We start from the raw sequence: 17,639 nt of genomic DNA, 5'->3' as shown, positions 1-17,639 counted from the left end.
TAATTTAATTAGTAGTATATCTTCAACATATTGATAATTTTTTTCTTTTGAAATTCCACAAAATGTGGCTTCCCCCGTCCCCTCGTTCTACAGTCGACTAAATTTCAATTAAACAAATAAAAAACAAAGACCATTGATGCCGCTGGGGTCACTAAAACCCCCAGAACTGAGCTTCTACTTCAGTAAATCCTTTTTGGTCTCTCTAATGACATCAAGGCAATCCCCAACCAACGACAACTACGATACCTTATTTTTAGATGCCAAAATCAAACGATCATAACCCGAATGACATCAGACAGATAGGACTGATCATAATGACTCAGAATGATTGGATAGGTGTAAACAAGAAGTGATCCCCGAATAATAATCTCTACATCGATAATTCATCGTGATTAATCAGTGGATATGTTCGGGGTGAAGGACAAGGTAGCGTACAGAAATGGAAGGAATTTTGGGGAGAGAAATGAGAAAATTGAGACGAGTTTTATTCGAGATTTTTGGAGAAAAATCAATATCAATGAGTGGACCTTCAGTTTATTTCTCCTCGGTCTGTCCTTGACGATTGTTGCTGTCAAACTTGTTGTCATGTATGGTGAGAGCATTATTTTTTTATAATTATATGTGATTATTCGTGATTTTTTAGTTTATGCTGACATTTTGATGACTAGACAGATTTTTGTGTTTGTTTTTCTTTCGTTTTTTGGTTTTGGGGGCTTGAGTGGTTTTATTTAGATTTCCTGGGGTCTGGGGCTGGGGCCAGAGGTTTTCTCTGGGTTCTGGAAATAATTTTCATGGGAGAAATCGAGAATGAAATCCCCTGTTTATTTTTGTTTATGCAGGAGGTGGGGGAATCCGCGGTTTTTTTTTCATCCGCGTTGAGGGAATTTCATTTTTTTTTTTTCATTATCAAGGGTTTTTCATGGGCTTCAAAATGAGGCGTCACTCAATCCAATCGGATCCTATTCCATGATATTTAGCGTTTTATTCTCGAGGGAGGGGAGTAACAATTGTAGGAGTTTGTGAAAAATTATTTTCACAGGCGAATTTCTGTCCCCAGGGTTTCTCTTGCCTACGAAAACGTACGTCCTTGTTAAAAACCCTAGTCAGTACCTCCTGGGGCTTGTCCCAGGCTTTGATAGGGGTGAGGACTTGGGAAATCACATGAGAGAGAATAAAGATGGTTTTTTCGAGAGTCTCGGTGAATTAATAGGAAAATTTGGATGGCTTGTCAAAGCAGCTGTCAGTGGAATCTCATTAATGGGTTTCACTTGGTTTATTGTTTACAAGGACAGCAGGATACCTGGTGTCAATCCACCGTCGCCCTTTAGTCCTGGCAAGAGAAAGTAAGTGACTTTCTTCAATGGATTTGTTATTCCTGGGCATTTGGAAATATATTGGAGAGTTCTCAAAATTATTTTTAATGCATGGATTGCATGTGTATTAATTACTAATCCCTGTAATTAATTGAAAAAAAAACTGACGTCGATAAACGAAACCTCAATATTTATTCTGCAAGTCTCTCATACCGTGATTATCTCGAGATACGCTCGTCCTATCAAAAAAAATCAGAGAAATATTTTGTGGAGGATATTCAGATCTACACAAAATTTCTCTATTATTTTTCCGTAAGACGGCTCCTTGCGGAGGTAATCGCGTTTTTTTTAATCATTAATCTTCAATTTTCAGTCGATTATCGTCAATTTTTATTTCAGGTTTCAGGACGACCCCCGAATTCAGATGAATTACCTGATAGGCGTTATCAATGGGCTTCTGATCTTCATCTACATGTGCTTCTAATGAATGATCAATGGGAATTCAACCGACCAGCAATTTGGCATCTGAATAATCGAGAGATATATTTTTTTTTTCAACGGAGGGATATCTGATTAATTTATTAATGGGATATATCATGTTTAATGATTTAAATAGTCAATATCCTCGTGGGGTGGAGGGGGGGTCAACCTCGGGCTTTGGGATATACACGTTTGCCAGTATTTATTTATTATTGAATTGAAAGTATTAGTTCATCGCAGATCTAAATATATTTATCTATTTATTCTGTCTGTCGAGAGTTCAAAGGTCCATCGACTGATTATCTGTTCATACTCAGGAGAGGATTCATCAATGTTATTAATTATTGTGTCTTTTGTGTCAATTCTTCGTGGAATGTAATTATTAATTAATTACAGGAGAAGATATCTACTTAATGGTAATGAAGTTCAATATTTTGGGATATTTCTACATTGAATAAAAAATGGTTGAAGAGAAGTGGCGCATGCTTTTTTATTTAATGTGTAAAAATTGTGTTTCAGGCATTTTCTCTTGTTTGCAATTTATAGAAAATTATTCAAAAAGATTCAGAGGGCATCGCGGGTCTCGGGTTCCTGATCGTAGGAGCTCATGATCTTCTCCATTATTTCCCACAGCTTCTCCCTGGTGAGATCCTTGCAAAAAACCTGTCAGAAATAAAAAAAAATGAAAAGTTTTGAGAATAAAAAAATTAATTGATGCCGACGATTCGATTAATTAATAAACTGACATTAAACCAGGGTAATTGATCGCACTCGTCCATGAGTGGCACGACGACCCCATAAATTTGAAGAGTTAAATTAATACAGGCGATGGCGATGAGGTTGGGTGGGTAATCGAGAATTGCTGGGACGTGGTGGAAATCCTGGAGCAATGCCATACTGGTCTTGGCCACTGGGTACTTGGACCACTCGTCCTCACCGAACCAAGCCTGAAGAGATCTCAAATAGTGGAGCAAATACTGCAATCAAAGTTCGATTAAAAAAAAATAGTACAATGTCAGACCATTAATTAATTTCACATGATAAATATAAAAAAAATAATTCACCTTATGCGGGTGGACAGGATTGACGTGGAATTTCAGCATTCTCATGACGAGTAATTCTGCTTGAACAATAGCATCTCTGATGCTCCAGTACTGATCCCCAAGTTCCAGGGGCTGGGAGCCTCGATGGAGAGTATTTGATGCCACATTCATTACGTCCCTGATCTTCAGGAGGTCGTCCTTTATTTTTGCTGCCAAGTACAGGCATGTGGCTGCTATCAGCTGTTATCAAATCGATTAATAGTAATTATCAGGCAAGAACACATTAAAAATTCTGAATGATTCAGGAAAAATCTCTGGGCAAAACGACGAATTGATTAATTAATTTATTAATTCAATAATTCAATTTAATTCCGTACGTAGTGATCGTAGGCTTTTGCTGTTGATTCTCTGATGAATCTGTGATACAATGTTGCAGCTGTGGCAACTGTCAGGGGATGTGCCTCCAATTTCATTCCTAATAATTATAATAAATTAAATTATGAGATGAAATAATGCGTTTAATGAAATGAAAGAATAGTCTGAGGGCCTCACCACATTCGAAAATAAATCGAGCGACTGTGAAACTGTCATTTGAACTCGTGTAATCCATCGTTATACTTTTTTGCAGAGAACTCCTCTTCTCTCTTTGCATTGCCAGTACATCAATAACATCCATCATTTTTGAACTAATAAATATCATCGATTGTAATTAAACTGAACAAAAGGCGATAATAAACTCGATTCAATTAATTACTTAAACTACGTCGTTCAATCCTGGACATGTCCTGAGAAGGATTTTACAACAGAATTATGATAATAAATACTGGATTTTTCAGGATTACCTAACATATCACCCCCAAGAATTAAATTTCGAATAATCGAGGAAAACACTTGAAGAATTCCATCAAGTTCATACAAGAAATTATCAATAGAACAATTAATTTATGAAATTGAAAAGGCTAGAAGAAATAATTAGTGCCCAAGGTGAATAATTAAATGAAAATCGACTCCAGGGTATGAAAATGTCTTCAGAAATTCCAACGGGGGTTTTATTATCCTCAGGTTATGTTTTTGGGAGTCTATTTACCTCAGAGTTTCAGTGTTACGTGGCTCTGAAGGATTCATGTTAATTAAACAAATGAGACTTGCTCAAACTTAATAAAAGAAAAATTAACCAGTTCAATCAATACACACGGTAATTAATTATTATTTACTTTCTTCGGTGTCTAGGCCTCTCGCGCATATAAACAAATCGATCTCTGGAAGTTTTATTGAAAAAGTTCACTACTTTATCAACAAAAATGGCGATCCCTTCTAAAGTTGTTCGTCAAGTTCGACCACTTTTGTCTGTTAATAACAAAGAGGCTCACAGGAGAGTTATTAATTTATACAGGGCATGGTACAGGCAAATTCCCTACATAAGTGAGTACATTGTTTATAATAATATCTCATTTATAATTCCAGATTTTAGGAAAAATATTCACCAGTGGGTCTAACCTTTAATGATTTTTTCCAATGACAAAATCTTTTTCATGGTCTCTTGTTATTGTTTGTAATAATTAATTATTCATTCATCTGGGTCCTGGGCATTTTAAATAATTTTATTTCACTGATCTACGGGGCTTTGGGGTTTGTATTCTTTTTGTTTAATCCATTTGTTATGTAAACGTTTGTTGTTTTAGATCTGGAGTATGATATTCCCAAGACAGAAAAAGATTTGAGACAGAAACTGCGAGATGAATTTTGCAAGCACAAGGATGTGAAGGATATTCGAATTGTTGATATGCTAGTCATCAAGGTCTCAATTTATTTATCCACTCAATATTTTAACATTACATTTGAAATCATTATTGAAAGAATAATTAATCTTGTATTTATTCATTTTCATTAATTTATGGAGGAATTGGTTTGATTCAGGGGCAAATGGATCTTCAAGAAGTCGCACAGAAATGGAAAAACGCTGGGACATTTATGTACGCGTTCAAAGACACGGTAGAGAAAAAACCCACGGACTTCATGTCGAAATTCCTTGCAGGCCAGGATTAATATATTTCCCCTCCAAAAAATCATAGTTATTCAATTCTTGCGAAGAAACCAGAGTAAAATCCAATAAAATGTACATATAACACAGAATTCCCACGTTTTTCTCAATTATCTGGAGAATTCTCTCCCCACAAAAGGTGACAAAAAAAAAAAACAATCCAATGTGCCATGAGTTCCTGGAGGAGTTCCATGGGTTCGGAAATTTGGAAAAATCGATTTTTTTTGGCTTGTCAATGAGAGATGTCTCAAATATTTTATTGACCACTGGAAAATCAATTGGGAATTGAATTTCCTTTTCGTTATGAAAAATTATCCTTTATTTTCTCATTTATGAATAAAGATTATGCGGGTTTATTATGTACAGTCATGAACCACTAGTGCATTATCCACAGGAAAAAATTGACAATGCGAAATAAAAAAAAATCGAAGAGAACACTGTCATGGCCAGACGAGTTTTCAAATTGGAAGAAGTTTTTTCGTTGTTAGTGCACAGCAATTCAGCACCACGAGAGGTAAATTATACAAACCAACACTTAATCGTTAAGATACTACACAATAATCTCACATAAGTAGGAAAAATATATCTTATAAAAATTCTCTTCAATTTATCACTAAAATCACCGGGAAAGGCTCCTACTGAGGATAAAATTCCAATTGAACAATGTAAGCAATTAAAAAAATACTCTCGTCGACTTTAGTCAACGGCATTCGTGATTTTGGCACGATAATCGCATGAGACAGGCGGACGTAGGGATGAGGAATAATTAATTATCAACTAGGAACGCAACTCCTGGACTCCGAGAGTCAGTGACGTGATCTCCCGGACAATCATCTCAGCGATTTTCCACGCGAGTTCCTCTTTTGCCTTATCCTGCTCCAGATGAATGAATCTTTTCACAGCTCTCGACAATCTCGACTCTGAACAAACTCGAAATCATTACCTAATAAAATTAATTACCGACAATTGTAATTTTCTCATCAATAAACGACGTACCGTATTTTCTCTGGGGATCAGGATCAATTTCCGTGACGAATCTCCCCAAATTATCGACATACCCAACGCTCAAACTATCAAAAACGAAAGAAGATCATTAGAATTATTTATAATATATTCAGATTTATTGTAATTAAAGAGATTCCACCTGCACTTTGTACGCCTCCACAAGGAGTCAGGATCGTACAGCTGTCTAGCATCAATGCTCATGCTCCCATTCATCTTCTTCTTGTTCGAGATATTAATATCATCAGAATGTGAATTCGTCGATGTGTCGTGTGTTCCAATGCTGAGAGTGCTGATTTCACTGCTGCAATCTGACCCTGAGACAATTTAATGATAACAACTTCCTAAAAACTACTCTAATGGCTAAAAAAAAATATTAAATCACGTGATCGGCGTGAAATTATTTACCTGCCCGTTTGACTCGTGGATGTGCACACGCACTGCTCTGAATTGTGCTGATTAACTCGGAGAGGTATTTGTAGTAGAGTTGAGAAGATAAGAACGCGGGTAGATAATGCTAAACGAGTGATAAGAACTGTTAGCATTGTGGGTAAAAATATAGATTGGTGTATTCACCTTGTTGAGAAAATTATATACAATGAAACAGGGTTTTTCGAAGCAGTCAGCCTGGGGGCCGTCTCCACGCTCCGTACAGATATTCTGCTCGACCTGGAATCTTATTTTGTCGGTGAAACCCAGGGGCATCGTCGCCTGGAGACTAAAATACCTGCGGATTTTGACATTGAGTGATTGTGAAGTGAATTTTTTCAATGGAAATCTCGGTGTAAAAAATTTTAAAAAGCCTGTAGAATGCCCAGCGATAGAAAATTAAATTACTTCTCGTAGATGATGAGGGCGTCACTCTGAGCCTCCAGAGGGTCATCGCACCCTTTTTCCATCAAGTTCTGCTTGTAGCTGACGGCTGACATCCAGAAATCGAGCAATTCTCGTTTATTCTCCAGCTCCATAAACTGGAATTAAATGGGAGATTGATTAAATGGGGGAATTCTATGGAAGAAAGGGTCGTTGATGCTCTGGATACCTCCATGAAGTAGAAGAAAGCTGTTTCATTAAACAGAATGTCCGCGAGTTTGACGTCTCCACTTGTCAACACGTCGATCTGATGTTTGCAGTGGAATTCACTCCTCAAAAAGTCCTCAATGAATCTGAAAAAAATGATAAGTGTCGATTAGATCAGTCCTGGATCTCTCGATTGATGATTAACTGGTTCTAACTCGTCTTTGAGAACGCGGAAAATCCTCTCCTGGACCTGGAGTAGTCCATTAATAAGCCCCTGATGATCAGAATTCGCGACAGCTTCCTCCATCTGACTCCTGAGCGCCAAATCGAGATTAACCTTCAGGGTATCCTTAACAATATATCTATTGTAGACCCTGAGAGCATCCTGGACTACCCCAGAGCCCCCAGACTCCTCGTCAATGCTCCTCCAGGCTCTAAACCTATTCTTTGGTACCTCAACATCATTTTTATTTACACTCTCTCCCGGATTATTGGGATGGTACCCATGGAGATTATCATCTGTCCCCCGAAAGCACTCGACCTCCATCCAACACTTGATGACAGCCAGTCTGTTTCTGCTCTCCATGAACTGGAGGAAGTAACCCAGTGCATCCTTGTCGTTGAGGATCTCGGGGAGACTCTTGGAGAGTCTCGACGTGCAGATCTCGAGTTTGAGGCTCGATACCGACTCCTCCTCGTCATCCTCCTCCTCTTCGAGACTGTGACAGCAGACGGCCTGAACTTTCGAGACTCTCCCATCACCTCCTGGGGGCCTCTCGAGATTCGGCGAGGTCGCTGGAGAGCTGGGGGATGATCGAGACTTCTCTTTTGATCCTGAAACCCATCGAATTCACTTTCCGACATAAATAATCAGTCCCTCGAGATTAACCTCAAACACATCCAGCATCACAGGATTATCTAGTGATCAATCGCGTTATCAATCATCACTCGCAATTGTTCGAGGGAAATTCCTCGAGGGCTTACCTGACTTTTTAAAAAATTGTAGCATCATTATTCACTGCTGGAATCATCGTAAACAAATCCTATGTAAACATGAAGGTTCCCAACGCGACGTCACGTTTCTCTTATCCAGAAATCATCCACTTGTTTCCTCGATCACTTTGTAAAAATCGTCATCCGATGATCCAGGAAAAAATCGTCGAAAACCGGTGGAATTTTCAGGTCAGTTCATTGTTGTCGATTTTTCGTTCATGTGATCTTATTTATTTATCGTAAATGTCAATGGGCTGCGAGACGGAAGTTCCCGGAGAGACCCGAGGATCAGCGGAAATTTTGAAATTTAATTTTGCCCGATTATGGAGAGAAATTAATTAATAATTGATGGAAAAATAATTATATCGGTGATTGACGTTTTTTGAAAGTCGGGGTTTTTTTATTTTCGATTTATCACGGAGAATAGTGATCTAGGAGAAAATGTCAAAGGACCTTTTTTGTAGCTAGGGATATTATCCACAAAAAAGGTCTTGTGGAATTTTTATCTGAAATCCTCCATTGCCGAGTTAATTACTCCTTTCGAAGGGCAGAGCAATAAAATGAGAGACTCTCCTCGAGAATTCCCTCCCCAGACTGCCATCTTCCCCTGGACAACATCCAAGGACGATCCTGGAGACGATCCAAAACATCCCGTTAATCCCTAAACCTGGAATAATCCTGCGGTCAATGTCCGGTCACTGGGAGTCACCGCTGAATACCGGTTTACCACTCGTTAAAGTGTGAACGTCTGTTCACTCTCGTCTCACGGTTCATCGTGTCAAGTTCGTTCTGTAGATTATTATAAAAATTACCAACGGAGATGCTCTTTCCATCTTTACTAATCACCCTGGCCTGGACAGCATCTGCCAAGCCAATGGCATACGATCAACGACAGACGGGAGATGTAAACGTTCAGATTCACCTGAAAGATCTCCAAGTCGTTGCACTCATTGATACCGAAGCCCTCGAAGATTATATGGTACAAAAATAATTTATTACTATAAAAAATAATAAATAATTCGACATTGTCGGGATTATTTATTTTTAATTACAGGATTACAATTATTCGTACGATTACTCTGACTTCACAATTAAGCCGATGAAGCCTTCGACGAACTCCGGATCATCGACGACAGCTTCTGCGTGGCACACGTGGCCGACGAATCCTGCAAGCTCATCATCAAAGGCGAATTCCACCGAGGAATTACCTCCAGGTGTGACTACGCCGACCTCAGGGAATGTTTTCACCACTACACCGTCTCCTGGGGAGTCAGATGCAGAATTGATAGCTCCAGTCGATATTCCTTCATCATCAGCGGCTCCTGAGGCTTCTGGATCTCCTGGAGATGAGTTGGATGAGACTGTCCAGGGGACAGGATCAAAATCGCGGAGTCCGGGTGGATGCCAGGCGGGATATTACACCGACGCCAGGGGCAGATGCAAAAAAGGATCCCGAAGACGCGTTTCATTTCTCCCGTAAGAGTTTTAATCCTCTTTTTTATTTTCATCTTATTTCAATTGTGAATTTCCCCCAGGTTTGCCCTCAGGATGCTGCCGAAACGCCTGGGGACTCAGCGGTCGACGTGAATTTTTAATGCTTGATAAATAATTGAATTGTGATTATTAATGCTCAATAAATAAAATTTTATAGTTCGTCTGTGATTTCTACTGGGGGCAGAGGATAATTTTCATGGGTATAATAAATCCTGGGGCGGTCCAGGATGCGGGGATTCTGGGGACGTCCTCAAGGACGAGTAACTGATCGAAGCTCCCAATTATCCCTACCCCGAACGTCAATACAATCGCTATCAATCAGTGACCCCAACTTCATCGGACCTTGACCATCCCCCACCCTGTGGACCCGATTCCTCTGTTCCGTTTGGCCAGGCACCTCTCAAGACTCCGGCAGTTGTGATCAGACCATCCCGAGATATGTATCTGCTGCTTGTATTCGCATTCCTCGCCCTGGCGAACTCATCACCAGTCAAATACGATCAGCGACAGGATGGCAAGTTGAACGTTCACGCAAAATTGGAAAATCTTCTCCTGATTGTTGCACCCTCTGGCTCTCATCCTGGCTCGATCGATTTCGATCTCCCTGGGATTCTTGAGCACGAGCTCGACTTCAGGTCTGCGGCCCAGGAAAATGGAAAAACCTCACAACCTGGGGACCACTTCCAGGAGATCGGGGAACACCACCAGTTCCAGAAAGATGAGCTCAAACTCATCGGCGATGCCATCGAAAATTGCGGACCTGGCAGGTACCGCGATTCTGTTGGCATCTGCCGATCTGAGGAATCCGGTGCATTGAAAAATTAAAGGAGATCGTGAATTTTAATTAGTCGTAATCATTGAATTATAATTATAAATGATTTTTATATTCAAAAGAAATTCGTGTTTGGAATGAATTTCCGATTTTTATATTAAAAATTAAAGAATTTTGTATTTTTATTTTAAATATTGAATAAATATATGAATATAATTTTTATATAACTATAAATATTATTTTTATTTCCCTTTCTCTAGTAGAATAAATAATGCGACATGTTTTCTCAGGTATAGACACCTCTCCAACAGGTTCTTCCAATAAAAAATTATTATTTAAATTTCTCGCGGAATTTGCGGAATTCAGTCCTTGAAAATTGCCAATGCGAATCTTTTGTTCAATTTAATATTCAAAATTGAAATAAAAAAATGGAAAAAGTCCTTCATCTCCAGGAGACGATCTCCCTGGAATCCCATTATTCCCCTCCAGCGCAAACAAACCGCGAGAATGTGACGTAACAGGCATTGACCTCCCCCTGAAGTTCACGAGAGTTCCTTGACCCAGGGGAGGGGGGAGAGGGGATACTCTGGTGGGGGTATGGCTGGGTCACCTGGGGCCAGAGTGGTTCAGTGCTCCCCAGTGAGATCCTGTCTCTAGAGCCAGCAGGAGCTTCCAAATGGTGCAAATAAACATGCGAGTTTTCAAGATTATTTCACTCCTCCTCTCGATCCTGACCCTCACCAGGAGTTCCCCGGTGTCATCCCTCCGCCTGGAGCACCGGGAAGCCCCAGACGATGACGTGGACACCCCGACAACACCTCGACCTGTCATCAGCCCAGAGGACAGCTACGACCAACGCCAAAACGGCACCGAGAACTACCGGATTCACGTGGACGGTTTAGTAGTCGTCGTGGCACCTGTCGAGGCTCTTCTCCTCGCCGGTGGCATCCCAGACAATTTCTCGAGCATTCTGGTCCCTCCAGCCCCTGAGAAGCCCCTGGAGAAGCCCCTGGAGAAGCCCCAGGACGACCTCGAGCCCCTGAAACCCATCGAGAAGCCCAACGATGGAGAAAAACCACTGGAAGTCAAGAAAATATCCCACAGGTGAGTCTTCTCCGGTCATCACGAACTCCTGGTAATTATTTTTTATTTCCAGGGGAAATCTCAAGCTCATCAGCTTCCTCGCACCTCTTCTCAGACATCTTGGACGACAGTAAAAACTTTGAACCATCGAAGTCGCATTTTTTTATTGAAAAAATATTGAAGACAGTTTAAAAAAATCAAATGGAAGTAATTAATATTTAATCATTATCATTTGTAATGCCAATTAATTAATTACTCAATTAATTCGCTTCGAAAAATAGAATAATGGAATGTTATAATTTATTTGGATATTTTTAGTGCTAAAGTCGTATTCATTCATTTTAAATTGTCGTTTGTATTTTTTTCTTTTTATTATTAAAATGATATTTATTCATCTGAAATTACAATAAATACAGTTTATCATTCCCTGCTGTTTTTTAATTACGCAATTCCGGGGGTTCGATGGTACAAAAGATATTTGAAACTTATGGTCCTAGTTTTTACAATTATGATACATTTGGGTAATCTAGGTCATTGATCCACTGCTCATTAACGTAAAAGCGAGTAATTGGGAGATAAATGCAGTCTCATGGGAATTGGGGTAGTCTAGGAGTAGCTGAAGCCGGTGGGTCATTCCTGGCGTAGACTAGATCGGTTGAGCCTCATCTTCAAGATGCAATACCTTCGTTTTTCTGGAACAGATGATTTTTTATGGCATTATTTTATCAATTAATTACATGAGGACTCGGGGGGTAATTTTTAATTGGTAAAATTAATTCTGAATTAATTCAGATAATTTTCCCTCACCTCATTGCCCTGTTCTCTGCCCTCACCAGCAATTCTGGCCTCGAGCATTCCTTTTTCCTCCCTGAGTTCTTTGATGCAGGTGTCATTCTCCAGCTGAATGATCCTCAAGACCTTCAGCAATTTGGTAACAAGATTATCCACATCGATTACCTGATCGACGAGATTAACAGCTGTTCCATAGTCCTGAACCCTGTGAGCACTGTCCTCCTCCTCCTCATCGCCAGTGTCACCCTCCTCCTCGTCCTCAGCCCTTCGTCGATTTAGGATAGCCTGAGTGAGACTATTGAGGGATGAGAACTCCTCAGGACTCCTGTCACCCTCGTAACCCTCAAGTACACCATCAGGAACACTGAATCCCCTCCTGAGTGAATCACAACTGCTAACCATATTCCTGGTATAACCATCATGCAGAGGAACATCCTCGAGGACACTTTCCATCATGAGACAGGGCTCAGTCTCAAAGTCCAGAAGATCCTCGCTTTCGTCAGCCCTGAGCTCCCTGAACAATCCCTTACCCCCCTCGCACGACCTCTTCCCCACGAACGGATGTGTCGCAGCATTTCTGATAGCCCCGATGACAGCCGACACGAATGAATGCCTCTTGGGTGATGGCACGAGATTCAAAGACCTAGAGCTCACAGGTGACGACTCAGCACTGCTATTCGACTTCGAATACGCCTCATTGTGGTACACCACGTCCTCCAAATCCTTCTCCGATATTTTGTACGACTTGACGAGTTGATCGACAAGTCCCTCCAATCGATTACCCAATCCTGACAATGCAACACCAGCACCTGAGACTGCTGCACCCTGTGTCAGCAACAAATCCCGGCATTTTCTCTCGATTGCACTCATTCTCATCTCCAGGGAGAGATTCTCCTGTCGTCGTTGCTCGCTCATTCTCACCAGGTGTTTGCACTCCTCGGTTGAACGACGGATTTCCTCGTCTTTGGCAGTGATTGTGAGATTTTTCTGTTGGAGCTCTGCCTCCAGCTCCTTCATCGCCTCAGCCATTGCTGTTTTCTCCAGGTGGAGAAATTCCTGGAGCTCCAGAGTCTCGGCCTCCACCTCCTGCTGATGATGTAGTAGAGTCTTCTGAGCTGCCAGACTCTTCTCAAGGTCGCGATTTAACATTCTGCAGAGAGACTGCAGATTTGCTATTTCCACCTGTTGATTTGCCACCACCTGGCCTGATTCCTGGAAATGTGACTCGAGCTCCAGGAGGGAATCATTTCCCTCGTTCTCAGTATTCCCAAGGATCGCCTGAACCCTCTGCAAATTCTTCCCCAGCTCCATCCTGGTGAACTCGTGATCGGCCCTCTCATCCCCCAGCTCTCTCTTAGTGGCAGCTAGCTTCACCTCGAGCCTCTCCTTCTCTCTTCTCGCTTCGTCGAGCTGTCCCCTCAGGGTCTCATACATTGCCTCCGGTACGACGGACACCTCCGTCTGGGTATCCGAGGTTATCCTGTCTGGTACCTCTGGACCACTCCTCGTGGGTATTCCTTGTATCAATTGCTCGATATCCACATCGGTGAGTCCCGTCTGAACACTCACTTCGTGATAAATGACAGTTCTCTCAATTTTCGGCTTCACCAGGGAGCGCTTCCTGGAGAGCGATGGCTCTCGCGACTTCTTGTCATCCTGGATATTGAATTTTGATGGTCGTCTCCTGGGAAGTGTTCCGAACGTCTCGATTGTCTTGGTCTCGATTTTCTGGAGCTCGGATTTTCTCGTTTTATCGAGTGTTATCGATCTGGTGAGGAGCTTCGACGACCGGGGAGTGGGTGCGGAACGTTTGAGATCCTCCGAGGGTGTAGGAACAGGTGTTGTTCGGCATTTTGAGATGCTTGAGGCAGTTCCCCGGGTGATTCCCCTCTGGGAGAGATCCTTGTCGAGTTCCTTGGCGAGTGGAGACGCCAATGATAGAGTCAGAGTGTCGGGGAGAGGACGGGATCGACTCCTGGTGCGAGCCGGTGTAGCACCACACCAGGGTTTTGTCGTTTGTTTGGTTGGGGGTATGGGTTTAACGGATTGAGGACGGGATTTCAATCGAGATGGTTCACTCTGGGGTGTGGGTCGCGACCTGGACGTCTTCGCCGGGGGATTAGTGGGTTTTTTCTTGGGTGTTGGAGTGCACGGTGGGCGTTTTGAGGGTCGAGGTGTTGGTCGGGAGCCTGTGGAACCCGTCACCGATGAACTCTCACTTCCACCCTCCGACGTGTGCTCACCAGGTCGCGGAATTGGAGTGCGGGGCAATTCGTCGGGGAGTGTACCGCATGGATCCTCGTAAACTGAACTGCACGATACCAGACTGGAATCGCATGACACCTCGTCGAGGTTGTTAATGCTGCTGTAGCCGTTTACCCTGGGTATCTCCGTGGCGCAACCCTCCACCCCGGAATCACTTCCGTCCTTAGTATCCTTGTCCTTACCCTCCACCAGGGTATCCGTAACGTGAATTACCGTGATGTTGCAATCGCTGTTCATCGTGCCATTGGGGTCATCATCCTCGTCGTTCTCCGGGGAAGTCTTCGCCGACGGCGATGAGAGATCCTCTGGGACACCCGAGTCCTGACGACTCACGTACTGCGGTGACGCCGGCAGGCACAACTCCGGAATCTCCAGGTCAATTCCTTCGTTCATCTTCGGGGATGATTCATTCTGCAATCATACGTCATATTCTCATCGGTTCTTATCGAATCGACGATTAATAAAATTCTTGGGAATTTCTCGAGAAATTCTCATGGAATTCAAAAACCCAAAAAATATCCGCCCATTAATTCCAGAAGACAGAAATTTAATTTCCCCGGCCCAATTGCCATCCAGCTACCAGACACCGAAATAATAGCAAAGTCTCGGCGTTATGGACTCCCGGGGGAAAGGGTTCACTCACCGCCTATCACCCCCGGAAATGAATTCCGAACGAGCAATTGAATTGGAATTGATCGAATAATTTCTCAGTATCCAATTTTGCTCAATCAAAAACAACGCGATGAATTGAGGGACTTCCCATTGAATTATCCCGCAATTCTTATCTCTCATTGTTAACACTGATAATTATTTTCACGGATATGATTCCGGAATTGTCTGGAGTGCAGAGTTCCCGAAGAAAACACTGGAAAATATTTTCCACTAACAACATATTATTTCATGAGTTCATTATTTAAATTATTTAAATTATTTTCAGTATCAAAACAATTTTTGAGTTGCTCAATAATTTTCTCGGTGTATTGACCTACATCGCAGGAGTCCCCGGAGTGATACGTCACGCGCGATTTATTTGTCGATAGTCAAGCCTTCGTGAAGTGAAAAAAAAAATTCCCATTAACATGGAATCTTGCGAGTCGGGGGAATCACCGGTGACAGCTGACATCAGGGCGATTAATCGAGGTAGTGGGGCACTTATATCAGTGTAACTTCTCCTCGCGCAATCATTATTCACTCCGGAAGCGCGTGGTTAGAGTTTATAAAGACGAAAACGAGTGCTGATAGAGAAGAAAAAAATGACATTACGATCAAGTGGATTATTGACTCAATTTGTTGAAATAATTTGTTAATCGCGGAGAAGGTGGTGTCTGTGTTAATTGAAAATGGATTGATCGTTGTTCAGAGGATTAATTGAAATTCCGAGGTAATTGGTGAACGTTGGTGAGACGTTTATCTCGGAAACTAATTGTTGTAAAGGAAAAGTCGTTGGAACTTTTCTGGAGATGGGGAAATTTTGGAGAATAAGTTGTAATGATATTTTCTTGTGGAAACAATAATTATCGAGATAATTGAGTGATTAGAGATGAGAAAATGAGCAAAGCAGTAATGCGAGGAGACAACCTGAGGCTGTTCCTCCGATCGAACACGGAGACCCTGGAGGTCCTGGGGGACGGCTGTCGAGTGAAGATCGTGGATAACACGGGGAAGATCCGTATGATCGGGGATGGGAGTCGCCTAGAGATAACCGGCACAAACTGCGGAGAAATCGAGTACCGGGGAGATGGTGGAAGGATAATACTAGGACCGCAAGTCTCCAGGAGGAATATTCTATACATCGGGGACGGGGGAAGGGTGGGACGTCATCCTCTGGTGCATTCTGGACCTGATATCGTCGAGAAGTCCTCGGGAATCGGCTTCTGCACCACCTCCAAAATCAAAACTACTGTTTACACACCAGATTGAGGATTTTTTTTTTTCAGTTTTTATCGGTTTAACCGTGGGGTCTCGCTGCTTCGGATGCCTCCGGATGGCCTGCAGACGTGTTGTACTCGGGGTAAATATAAACCTCTGGGACGTGAAGAATGCATTCTGGGGAGGACGTTTAACTGTCCGGAGGAGGAAAGGGGAATGGGACACAGATGGACAGGAAATTACAGCTGGGGGTCTGCGAAATTCCGTGGGGAAGGGGTATCGCGGAAATGGAGCATTTTTTTGGAGCTCAATTCCCAGAGGATGAGGAAGACTGGATTTAATTCTTGGGGGGAATTGCGATCTCAGATCTGTATTTCATTAATTTTATGTGAAATAAATTATTTTATTCATAATTTTGGGAGTGATTCGTTTGAATTTCCAAGACCTTCCTTGATGGAAAATATCTCCAGACAAGATTTTTTCATGGAAATCAAAATGAGCATTGATTTCCCAAAATTGATTCGTTACGTTCCGAAATAATTCCACTTGAAGAAACCCTGAATTTTTCGACACCCCAAAAACCGAAAGTCAAACGACAAAAACTGATTCCCTGATTCCGTCATTCCCCACTTCCTCATCCCGTAGTCACCGAATCATCAAGATAATTATCACAGCCATCAATCACGACATAATAACCACCGAAAACCCCACAATTTCCGGAATTTTCCGGTGTTTTAAAAAACCGGTTTCTTTTCCACTTGTTTATTTCATCTGAAAAAGAATAAAAAGCCTAAAAATCCGGAGAAAAAATGGCAAAACCACCGAAAAAAATTCGTGAACATCTGCAAATGGCCAAACGGGAATAGAACTCCATTTCACACGCAAAAATCCCATTTCATTCTGGGAAATGATAATCAATAAACTTCCTGGAGCTGCAGTGCGAAAAAAAATATCAATATAATATTGAAATTGCGATGGTAATTACCTCATTGGAGTGAATATCCTGGCAAATTTCCTCGGAAGACATTGGAGATCCCTTGGGATCCTCTTGCCACCTCGATTCACATAGAATCGACAACATTCGCTAATTTTATCGGTGAATTCACTATTTTTTTCACTCGAATGTCGACTCACCGTTGAAAATTTTCGTCTTTCACTCGGAAATTTCCGAATTATCGAGTTTATTTCGGGGAATTGGAGAATTTATGTGATATTAACGTGGGACTACGGTTTGTCTGCTTCCTGGACGCCTGTTCCAACGTTTCTGATAGGTTCCTGAATTTTATGTGTAGAGGGAGTTTCATCCCGTCCCCTTCCCCTCGTTGGAATGGCCCTTTGGAGCTAAGTCCGGGTTTTCCCCCTTCCCGCGGGATTATCTCGGTTTGGGGGAGGGGAAGGAGGAAAGCTAATAGAACATTTTTTGTAGAGAATTTTATCAACTATAAAAAAGCTGGTATGATCTTTTCTCCCAA

The 17,639-nt window shown here is 41.9% G+C and overlaps 9 protein-coding genes across 11 annotated transcripts; 6 read left to right on the top strand and 3 right to left on the bottom strand.

Annotated features, from left to right (window-relative positions):
- Positions 1-247: 247 nt before the first annotated feature.
- On the top strand, positions 248-2,242 carry LOC105269956 (uncharacterized). Its single transcript, XM_011310588.1, has 3 exons — positions 248-592; positions 1,058-1,343; positions 1,713-2,242. The coding sequence occupies exons 1-3, from the start codon at positions 406-408 to the stop codon at positions 1,795-1,797; spliced, it is 558 nt and encodes a 185-aa protein (XP_011308890.1). The 5' UTR covers positions 248-405; the 3' UTR covers positions 1,798-2,242.
- Positions 2,243-2,258: 16 nt separating this feature from the next.
- Positions 2,259-4,161, bottom strand: CcnQ (cyclin-Q). Of its 3 annotated transcripts, none has more exons than XM_011310589.1 (6): positions 4,051-4,161; positions 3,389-3,522; positions 3,214-3,311; positions 2,858-3,076; positions 2,538-2,770; positions 2,259-2,455 (listed from the first exon to the last, which is right to left on the bottom strand). In XM_011310589.1, the coding sequence occupies exons 1-6, from the start codon at positions 4,077-4,079 to the stop codon at positions 2,344-2,346; spliced, it is 825 nt and encodes a 274-aa protein (XP_011308891.1). In that variant the 5' UTR covers positions 4,080-4,161; the 3' UTR covers positions 2,259-2,343. The 3 variants fall into 3 exon arrangements, with proteins under 3 accessions (XP_011308891.1, XP_011308892.1, XP_011308893.1); XM_011310590.1 differs by lacking the exon at positions 4,051-4,161 and adding an exon at positions 3,924-4,011 and having other exon boundaries at positions 2,259-2,456; positions 2,540-2,770; XM_011310591.1 differs by lacking the exon at positions 4,051-4,161 and adding an exon at positions 3,679-3,892.
- ND-B14 (NADH dehydrogenase (ubiquinone) B14 subunit) lies at positions 4,116-4,969 on the top strand. The gene is made up of 3 exons (XM_011310592.1): positions 4,116-4,258; positions 4,519-4,634; positions 4,754-4,969. Exons 1-3 carry the CDS (start codon positions 4,138-4,140, stop codon positions 4,880-4,882), a joined length of 366 nt encoding a protein of 121 aa, XP_011308894.1. The 5' UTR covers positions 4,116-4,137; the 3' UTR covers positions 4,883-4,969.
- A 103-nt stretch (positions 4,970-5,072) lies between these two features.
- pkaap (A-kinase anchoring protein pkaap) lies at positions 5,073-8,140 on the bottom strand. Its single transcript, XM_011310586.1, has 9 exons — positions 7,884-8,140; positions 7,115-7,733; positions 6,922-7,045; positions 6,717-6,850; positions 6,456-6,606; positions 6,288-6,396; positions 6,022-6,196; positions 5,874-5,947; positions 5,073-5,797 (listed from the first exon to the last, which is right to left on the bottom strand). Exons 1-9 carry the CDS (start codon positions 7,909-7,911, stop codon positions 5,655-5,657), a joined length of 1,557 nt encoding a protein of 518 aa, XP_011308888.1. The 5' UTR covers positions 7,912-8,140; the 3' UTR covers positions 5,073-5,654.
- Positions 8,141-8,611: 471 nt separating this feature from the next.
- On the top strand, positions 8,612-9,545 carry LOC105269955 (uncharacterized). Its single transcript, XM_011310587.1, has 3 exons — positions 8,612-8,871; positions 8,947-9,368; positions 9,428-9,545. The coding sequence occupies exons 1-3, from the start codon at positions 8,713-8,715 to the stop codon at positions 9,477-9,479; spliced, it is 633 nt and encodes a 210-aa protein (XP_011308889.1). The 5' UTR covers positions 8,612-8,712; the 3' UTR covers positions 9,480-9,545.
- Positions 9,546-9,780: 235 nt separating this feature from the next.
- LOC105269953 (uncharacterized) lies at positions 9,781-10,272 on the top strand. The gene has a single exon (XM_011310584.1). The coding sequence runs from the start codon at positions 9,825-9,827 to the stop codon at positions 10,209-10,211; it is 387 nt and encodes a 128-aa protein (XP_011308886.1). The 5' UTR covers positions 9,781-9,824; the 3' UTR covers positions 10,212-10,272.
- A 511-nt stretch (positions 10,273-10,783) lies between these two features.
- On the top strand, positions 10,784-11,431 carry LOC105269952 (uncharacterized). The gene is made up of 2 exons (XM_011310583.1): positions 10,784-11,262; positions 11,315-11,431. The coding sequence occupies exons 1-2, from the start codon at positions 10,835-10,837 to the stop codon at positions 11,373-11,375; spliced, it is 489 nt and encodes a 162-aa protein (XP_011308885.1). The 5' UTR covers positions 10,784-10,834; the 3' UTR covers positions 11,376-11,431.
- Positions 11,432-11,612: 181 nt separating this feature from the next.
- On the bottom strand, positions 11,613-17,417 carry corn (cornetto). The gene is made up of 3 exons (XM_011310582.1): positions 17,153-17,417; positions 12,049-14,709; positions 11,613-11,933 (listed from the first exon to the last, which is right to left on the bottom strand). The coding sequence occupies exons 1-3, from the start codon at positions 17,246-17,248 to the stop codon at positions 11,910-11,912; spliced, it is 2,781 nt and encodes a 926-aa protein (XP_011308884.1). The 5' UTR covers positions 17,249-17,417; the 3' UTR covers positions 11,613-11,909.
- pirk (poor Imd response upon knock-in) lies at positions 15,431-16,253 on the top strand. Its single transcript, XM_011310581.1, has one exon. The coding sequence runs from the start codon at positions 15,847-15,849 to the stop codon at positions 16,216-16,218; it is 372 nt and encodes a 123-aa protein (XP_011308883.1). The 5' UTR covers positions 15,431-15,846; the 3' UTR covers positions 16,219-16,253.
- Positions 17,418-17,639: the final 222 nt, after the last annotated feature.

Source organism: Fopius arisanus, unplaced genomic scaffold, assembly GCF_000806365.1.
Source record: "Fopius arisanus strain USDA-PBARC FA_bdor unplaced genomic scaffold, ASM80636v1 scaffold00077, whole genome shotgun sequence".
Classification (NCBI taxonomy): Eukaryota; Metazoa; Arthropoda; class Insecta; order Hymenoptera; family Braconidae; genus Fopius; species Fopius arisanus.
Note: the sequence above shows the minus strand (reverse complement) of the source record. Positions and strands in the feature narration are given on the sequence as shown.

Excerpts from the sequence above, each read along its gene's own strand:
- LOC105269956 (XM_011310588.1), top strand. The coding sequence starts at position 406 with ATGTTCGGGGTGAAGGACAAGGTAGCGTACAGAAATGGAAGGAATTTT. Across the intron at positions 593-1,057 it reads CAAACTTGTTGTCATGTATG|GGTTTCTCTTGCCTACGAAA; the intron begins GTGAGAGCATTA and ends TTCTGTCCCCAG. Across the intron at positions 1,344-1,712 it reads TTTAGTCCTGGCAAGAGAAA|GTTTCAGGACGACCCCCGAA; the intron begins GTAAGTGACTTT and ends TTTTTATTTCAG.
- CcnQ (XM_011310589.1), bottom strand. The coding sequence starts at position 4,079 with ATGCGCGAGAGGCCTAGACACCGAAGAAA. Across the intron at positions 3,077-3,213 it reads CAAAAGCCTACGATCACTAC|CTGATAGCAGCCACATGCCT; the intron begins GTACGGAATTAA and ends ATTTGATAACAG. Across the intron at positions 2,456-2,537 it reads CAATTACCCTGGTTTAATGT|TTTTTTGCAAGGATCTCACC; the intron begins CAGTTTATTAAT and ends ATTTCTGACAGG.
- ND-B14 (XM_011310592.1), top strand. The coding sequence starts at position 4,138 with ATGGCGATCCCTTCTAAAGTTGTTCGTCAAGTTCGACCACTTTTGTCT. Across the intron at positions 4,259-4,518 it reads CAGGCAAATTCCCTACATAA|ATCTGGAGTATGATATTCCC; the intron begins GTGAGTACATTG and ends TTGTTGTTTTAG. Across the intron at positions 4,635-4,753 it reads TTGATATGCTAGTCATCAAG|GGGCAAATGGATCTTCAAGA; the intron begins GTCTCAATTTAT and ends GGTTTGATTCAG.
- pkaap (XM_011310586.1), bottom strand. The coding sequence starts at position 7,911 with ATGATGCTACAATTTTTTAAAAAGTCAG. Across the intron at positions 6,607-6,716 it reads GCCCTCATCATCTACGAGAA|GTATTTTAGTCTCCAGGCGA; the intron begins GTAATTTAATTT and ends CAAAATCCGCAG. Across the intron at positions 6,197-6,287 it reads TCCACGAGTCAAACGGGCAG|GGTCAGATTGCAGCAGTGAA; the intron begins GTAAATAATTTC and ends AAATTGTCTCAG.
- LOC105269955 (XM_011310587.1), top strand. The coding sequence starts at position 8,713 with ATGCTCTTTCCATCTTTACTAATCACCCTGGCCTGGACAGCATCTGCC. Across the intron at positions 8,872-8,946 it reads AAGCCCTCGAAGATTATATG|GATTACAATTATTCGTACGA; the intron begins GTACAAAAATAA and ends TTTTAATTACAG. Across the intron at positions 9,369-9,427 it reads AGACGCGTTTCATTTCTCCC|GTTTGCCCTCAGGATGCTGC; the intron begins GTAAGAGTTTTA and ends AATTTCCCCCAG.
- LOC105269953 (XM_011310584.1), top strand. The coding sequence starts at position 9,825 with ATGTATCTGCTGCTTGTATTCGCATTCCTCGCCCTGGCGAACTCATCA.
- LOC105269952 (XM_011310583.1), top strand. The coding sequence starts at position 10,835 with ATGGTGCAAATAAACATGCGAGTTTTCAAGATTATTTCACTCCTCCTC. Across the intron at positions 11,263-11,314 it reads GTCAAGAAAATATCCCACAG|GGGAAATCTCAAGCTCATCA; the intron begins GTGAGTCTTCTC and ends TTTTATTTCCAG.
- pirk (XM_011310581.1), top strand. The coding sequence starts at position 15,847 with ATGAGCAAAGCAGTAATGCGAGGAGACAACCTGAGGCTGTTCCTCCGA.
- corn (XM_011310582.1), bottom strand. The coding sequence starts at position 17,248 with ATGTTGTCGATTCTATGTGAATCGAGGTGGCAAGAGGATCCCAAGGGA. Across the intron at positions 14,710-17,152 it reads AGGATATTCACTCCAATGAG|AATGAATCATCCCCGAAGAT; the intron begins GTAATTACCATC and ends GTATGATTGCAG. Across the intron at positions 11,934-12,048 it reads GCAGAGAACAGGGCAATGAG|AAAAACGAAGGTATTGCATC; the intron begins GTGAGGGAAAAT and ends CATCTGTTCCAG.